Source organism: Physeter macrocephalus, chromosome 14 (genome assembly GCF_002837175.3).
Source record: "Physeter macrocephalus isolate SW-GA chromosome 14, ASM283717v5, whole genome shotgun sequence".
NCBI lineage: Eukaryota > Metazoa > Chordata > Mammalia > Artiodactyla > Physeteridae > Physeter > Physeter macrocephalus.
Window position 1 is genome coordinate 116,514,772 of NC_041227.1, and position 6,887 is coordinate 116,521,658.

The 6,887-nt window shown below is 49.8% G+C and overlaps 1 protein-coding gene across 1 annotated transcript in view; it reads right to left on the bottom strand.

Moving 5' to 3' along the window:
* Window positions 1-4,889: 4,889 nt before the first annotated feature.
* The window catches only part of LOC102990810 (keratin, type I cytoskeletal 16), a 9,432-nt gene continuing 7,434 nt past the window's right edge, over window positions 4,890-6,887 (bottom strand). The window contains 6 exon segments of the mRNA XM_024130073.2: window positions 4,890-5,223; window positions 5,321-5,541; window positions 5,860-5,985; window positions 6,073-6,231; window positions 6,341-6,497; window positions 6,640-6,732. Of these exon segments, the coding sequence (XP_023985841.2) occupies window positions 4,905-5,223; window positions 5,321-5,541; window positions 5,860-5,985; window positions 6,073-6,231; window positions 6,341-6,497; window positions 6,640-6,732 (1,075 nt within the window). The 3' untranslated portion in view covers window positions 4,890-4,904.

A 6,887-nucleotide genomic window follows, 5' to 3' on the forward strand; every position in this document is an offset into this window, starting at 1 on the left:
CCGGGGAGGGAGCAGGGCCTCCCAGGAACTTGGGGTTCCAGCCTGGGCTCCCCCACTGACCAGCTGTGTGATTTTGGACAAGTCACTGCAGCCCTCTGAGCCTGTTTCCTATCAAACGGGCAAAATAACAGTTCCTCCCTCGCAGGATTATTGAGAGGAGTAGATAATTCACGGCAAGTAGCCAGCATGGTGCTTGGAACAGAGGAAATTTTTAGCTAAAAACTTACTTTAAATGAAGCCCTAGAGGTCAAGGGCGGGCAGGGGGTGAGCACAAATGGAAAACAGGTATCAAAATTCAGACGCAAGAGGGAAGAGATATGGGAACATATGTATATGTATAACTGATTCACTTTGTTGTAAAGCAGAAACTAACCTACCATTGTAAAGCAATTATACTCCAATAAAGATGTTAAAAAAAAAAAAATTCAGGCAAAGAACACAGAGGAGTCCAGGAGAGCGCTGGGGCATCAGAGTGACAGGAGGAGGGCGGCCTCGGGAGAGCTGCTGAGGCCAGCAGGCCATGGTGATGAGCTGCTGAGTCTGGGAGGGCCTGGCCAGGGCGGAGTTTCTGGGAACTGGCAGATACAGAAGCCCTGCCAAGGAAGAGTCAGCAGGACGGCTTGGGTGTGAGGGGAAAAGGCAGGGGCCCACATTCTGAGGTTGGAGGTCCAGCACCGTCCACCCCCACACACACACCACCCCACCCCCCGGCCTGGGAGTGAGGGAGGCAGGGAAGCAGCAGCTCAGGGATTCCAATGAGGCCCCGAGACCAGGGAAGTCCTACCAGTCACTCGGCATTACCTGGTTCTCCAAGCAGCCCTGGCTGTCGGTGCAACGGGGGCAACATCTGTCCTCAGACACACACATATACCCATTTCTATGTCACTCACCTCCAAAAGAGGGGACTGGGCAGCTTATGAGAAAAGACACATGTACAGCACAGCAAAGGAAACCATAAACAAAACAAAAAGACAGCACACAGGCTGGGAGAAAACATTTGCAAACGATGCAGCTGACAAGGGGTTAATTTCCGAAATATACAGATAGTTCATACAGCTCAATATCAAAAATCAAAACAACCCCATCAAAAAATGGGCATCATCAAAAAATCTACAAATAATTAATGCTGGAGAGGGTGCGGAAGGGAACCCTCCTACAATGTTGGTGGGAATGAAAATTGATGCAGCCATTATGGAAAACAGTATGGAGGTTCCTTAAAAAACTAAAAATAGCGTGGTAGCAACCTAAGTGTCCATCAGCAGATGAATGGATAAAGAAGATGTGGTACACATACAATGGAATGTTACTCGGACATAAAAAGAATGAAGTAATGCCATTTGCAGCAACATAGATGGACCTAGAGATTATCATACTAAGTGAAGTAAGTCAGGCAGAGAAAGACAAATATTATATGATATCATTTATATGTGGGACTCTAAAATATGATACAAATGAACTTATTTACAAAACAGAAACAGACTCACAGACATAGAAAACAAACTTATGGTTACCAAAGGGAAAAGAGGAGGGGGAGGGATAAATTAGGAGTATGAGATTAACAGATATAAACTACTATATATAAAATAGATAAGCAACAAGGATTTACTGTACAGCACAAGGAACTATATTCAATATCTTGTAATATCCTATAATGGAAAAGAAGCTGAAAAAGAATATATGTGTATATATATATACATGTATAACTGAATCTACTTTGCTGTATACCTAAATATTGTAAATCAACTATAGTTCAATTTTAAAAAAGAAAAAAATGTATAACATAAAACTTACCTCATGTATAATAAAACTAAAAATATCCATTAAAGAAAAATAAATCAAGAATTAGATAATAGAGTATATTGATGAACATGTTTTGATTGCAAAAGACAGAAACCCAAAGTGAATTAGTTTCAAAAAGAGGCAATTCATTGATTCATCATTCTCTCTCTCTCTCTCTCTCTCTCTCTCTAATGCACACACACACAGACACACACAGACACACAGACACACACACACACAAGGCTGGAACCATGGCTGAAGGCAGTCTTAAACTCATCCTTCAGCATCTTGGCTAGAGAGGATCAACTTGAATTTGAAAAAAACCCAGGGAAGGCCACCTGCATGGCCTGAAGTGGCCAGTAGCCAGAATCCTATATGACCAACCCAGCAGGCATACTTGCCCCACAGCCCCAAGCCCCAACCAAGGAGTAAAGGTCTAGTATCAGAAAAAGTGAGAGGCACAGATTTGGCCCCAACCTCTATGATCTAAGCAGCCACCCCAATTTGTGTCTACTGCAAAACGGAGGTGGTGGTAACTATAAGGAGGAGACTGCTATACCTGACATCTAACTCTGGGTTTCCCGGCAGCCAAGGCAAAAAAGGAAACATGATGAAATATAAAACTCTCACTAATGAAAAAGGAGGCCCATCTGACCGTCAAGAGAGATAAATATCTTCTAAGGTCTGAGGTCTGAGAAGAATCTGTCTTCATAGACTCTGAAGGACACTTAGAGCTTTCATTTCCTGAGCCCTGGGCTAGGCACTACCACCGATATTCTCACTTAATCCTAAGCCTCTTGGGGAAGGTGTTAGAGTGTCCATGTTATAGACTTAGAGAGGTAAAGGCAAGGAAGCCCCCTGGGCCTCAGTCCCCAAGCACTGAGCCCCTCCCAGCTGCCACTGAATGTACAGCTGTCCCAAAGCTGCCAGGATGCTCCATAAAGCCAACCCCTGGCAGCATCACAGCCTCCTGTTACCACCAAGCTCTGGTCACTTCTCCTAGGCACTTACTGGCCAGATTTGTCAGCAGCAGAGACTTTTGGCTGAGGACCTTCTCTGGCCACAAGAGCCCATTCTGCCAATGTACAGGACAGGCCAGAGTGCTGGGTGGGGGGGCGGTTAATGCCATTCCCCCTGCCTGAGACTGATGGAATGGGAGGATAAATACCTCAGCTCCCTCGTCCTTTGGAAAGAACGCTGAGGTGGGAGTTCCCTGGTGGGATTAAGCTCCAGTTGTCCACAGTGTTCACTTGCTTGATAACACAGCCCTTATTAGCTTCCTTCCCCTCCCTGTCTCACTTCCCACTTCCTAATGGTGTTTCATGAGACATCACCCAAAACACTTCTTGCACTTGAAATTTTTGTCTAAGGATCTGCTTCTAAAACCCAAACTGAGGCACCTGAGCTTTTGGGTTTTAACTATATATGCCAATGGTATGCTGGTAAAGAGAAAACCATAATTCAAAAAGACACATGCACCCCAGTGTTCATTGCAGTGCTATTTACAATAGCCAGGTCATGGAAGCAACCAAAATGCCCATTGACAGACAAATGGATAAAGAAGATGTGGTACATATATACGATGGAATATTACTCAGCCATAAAAAGGAACGAAATTGGGTCATTTGTAGAGACGTGGATGGATCTAGAGACTGTCATACAGAGTGAAGTAAGTCAGAAAGAGAAAAACAAATATCATATATTAATGCATGTATGTGGAATCTAGAAAAATGGTACAGATGAACCGGTTTGCAGGGGAGAAATTGAGACACAGATGTAAAGAACAAATGTATGGACACGAAGGAGGGAAAGCGGTGGGGGTAAGGGGTGATGAATTGGGAGACTGGGATTGACATACGTACACTAATATGGATAAAATGGATAACTAACAAGAACCTGCTGTATAAAAGAATAAAATTAAATTTAAAAATTTAAAAAAAGAAAACGAAAGAAGGAGGCAAATGACAAAAGTAAGAACTAAGACTTGAAAGTGGGAGGTAGGTATGGAGGTGCGTGACACCTGGGAATGTCAGCCTGGGAATGGCTCTTTTTCATAAAAATCTAATTATGTTCTACAGACATAACTTTGATTTTGTTTTGTTTTGTTTTGTTTTGGCCACGCTGCATGGCTTACGGGATCTTAGTTCCCCAACCAGGGATTGAAATTGAACCTGGGTCCCGGCAGTGAAAGCGCCGAGTCCTAACCACTGGACTGCCAGGGAATTCCCATAGCTTTGATTTTTTAATCAAAATTTTAAAATATGAAGGCATCCACAGCAAGTGAGAAGTGCGGTACACCTCAATAGCCAAGTAGGGTGGATTCATGGGGTGCAGGGCAGGGGGTGGGGAGAGGCACCACGGTGGGTTGAGACAGGAAGGCCAAGCATCCCAGGAGAGAGGGAACAACACAGGTGGTTGAACGGAGGGGTCCTGATGGCCTCCTTATTCTTGATCTGTACCACATTCTCGTTAGAAAGGCCCTTAGGTAGAAGTGAGGGTGGGGGAGATGGACAGCAAGGGACTCCAATTAGTAGGCTGGGCCCAGCTCTAGGGAGTGAGGAAGCAAGTCTGATGGCGGCAGTGGCTGTGGGTATGAAGAGGAAGCAGGGGTGACAGATATTTCTAGGGGACTCGCTGGCACACGATTCACTGGCTGAGGGGAACGAGGAAGAGGAGGGAGTTGATGGGAGTGATGAGGGGGAGCAGGTTGGAAGAAGAAAGATTCAGTCCTAACCGTGGACACCACCCCCAAGGCAGAAGGCTCTCCCTCCACCATCCAACGCTAAAATCATTGTGTGCAAAGGTGAGGCTCCAAGGGGTAGAGTTAGGAGCTCAAGCTTGGGAGTCTTGGGTTAAAATACCTAAAAAGATAGAGCCGTATAAAAGAAAGGCATGGACTTTGCAGCTGGACAGACCTGAGCCACAGTTGTGCCACTTCATGTCTGTGTGACATTAAGCACCACGATGAGCCTGGCCACAGCCCCCTCCCAGGGTCGCCAGGTGAGTCGGAGGGAAGAGCTGCTGTAAAACGTCTCCCACAGCATCTGCCAACACGAGCGAGCTCCCTCCCATCCTATGTCCCAACTCCCACTCCCCCGACAGCATGCAGGTCTTCGAGGAAGACCCTACAAGCTCTTCTGAGCTTGGCTCTTTCCTGCATCCCTCAGGCTGTGAGGTCCCAGAAGATTCCTGGGAGGCACCTCCAATTCCCCTCCCATCAGCTCAGGAACGGAGACCACACAGGATTGATGCATCAACCAGAAAGTCAGCTTTATTAGCCCACCACCAGCAGAGAGGGAGGGAAGACAGCTGGGGCGAGCAGGGGCTGGACCCAGGACTTCAGGTGGTGAGGCCGGCGGGTGGGCAAAGGCGGCTCCGGGACCCTCAGGAGCCTTACCTTCGCAGGAAACATAGTCCTGGCCGGATGGGTGCTGGGAGGAGAGGCTGTAGGGGAGGAAAGGTAGAGCGGTTAGGTGTGCTGGGAGCAGCAGGGGTGGGGCTGAAGGGTCTGTGGGGCAGGACGGGGGGGCCCCCCACTCACTGGGCGTCCTCGCCCTCCAGCAGGCGGCGGTAGGTGGCAATTTCCTGCTCCAGCCTCGTCTTCACGTCCAGCAGCATCTTTTACTCCTGGCTCTGCTGTTCCATCTCGCAGCGCAGCTGGGCCAGCTGCTCCTCCACGCTGCAGATCAGCCCCTGGATCTGGGACAGCTGCAGGCAGTAGCGGTTTTTGGTCTCCTCCAGGCTCTTCTCCAGGGATGCTTTCTGTGAATGGGAGAGAGCGAAAGAGAGAGTCAACGGAGGGAGTCACTGTTGACCCCCCAGGTCTCTGGGCATGTTTCCTGAGAGGTGCATGGATTTTTGACCCCAGCTGGGCTACTGATGGGCTAGACAACGTGGAGAAAAGTTATTCCACCATTTGTTCTGGACCTTAATTTCTCCATCTATATAATGGGTACAGTGATCCTTCCAACCCACTCCTGGGAAAAGAGAGATGGACCCTTACTGCGGCGGCGTTCCATTACAGGGGGTGGTGCCATCACTGGCGACTTGGAGGCTGGGGCTGGGCCTGATCCTTCTTACCATGCAGAGCTGGGACTGCAGTTTGACCTCCAGGCCCTGGAGCACCCTTCGGAGCCCATTCAACTCATTACGGCTGTTCTGCATCAGCTCTCTATTAGAGGCCACTTCTTTGTTCAGCTCCTCTTTCTGAGATAGGAAAGAACAGAAGGTGTGGGACACTCCAGAGGCACCCCAGCTGGGAAGTCCTGCAGGAGGACTGAGGACCCACATCACCTTGCTCAGGAACCAGGCCTCGGCATCTCTGCGGTTCTTGTCTGCTATCTGTTCATACTGGTCGCGCAGCTCATTCAGGATGTGGCTCAGGTCCACGCTGGGGGCAGCGTCCACCTCCACGCTGATGTCCCCGCTGGTCTGACTCTGCAGGGTAAGCATCTCTTAGGAAGGGATGGGGGGAGGTGGTCAGCTCAGCTGCCCCTTCCCTGGCCCCAGGTGCATCTGCAGCCCCACTGGACCAGCCTCCCGCTGCCAGGAGCAGCCTCACCTCCTCGTAGTTCTTCCAGAGGTAGGCCAGCTCCTCCTTCAGGCCCTCTAGCTGCATCTCCAGGTCAGTCCTTACCAGGGTCAGCTCGTCCAGCAACCTGCGCAGGCCGTGGATGTCGGCCTCCATGCTCACGCGCAGGGCCAGCTCGTTCTCATACCTGGCAAGACAAAGGTCAGGGCCTCAGCATCCATCAGGAAGCTTCTGAGGCTCAAGTCCTGCTGGCCCTCCTATCTGGACAACCCCACTGCTCACCCCCTACCCTCTGCTCTCTGTCCTCAGCCCACCTCAGTGCTGCTTGCTTGGTCCTGAAGTCATTGGCTACCAGCCTGGCGTTGTCAATCTGCAGAAGAGGCTGTGGGGCTTCCCTGGTGGCACAGTGGTTGAGAGTCCGCCTGCCGATGCAGGGGACACGAGTTCGTGCCCCGGTCCGGGAAGATCCCACATGCCACGGAGCGGCTGGGCCTGTGAGCCATGGCCGCTGAGCCTGCGCATCCGGAGCCTGCGCTCCGCAACGGGAGAGGTCGCAACAGTGAGAGGCCCGCGTACC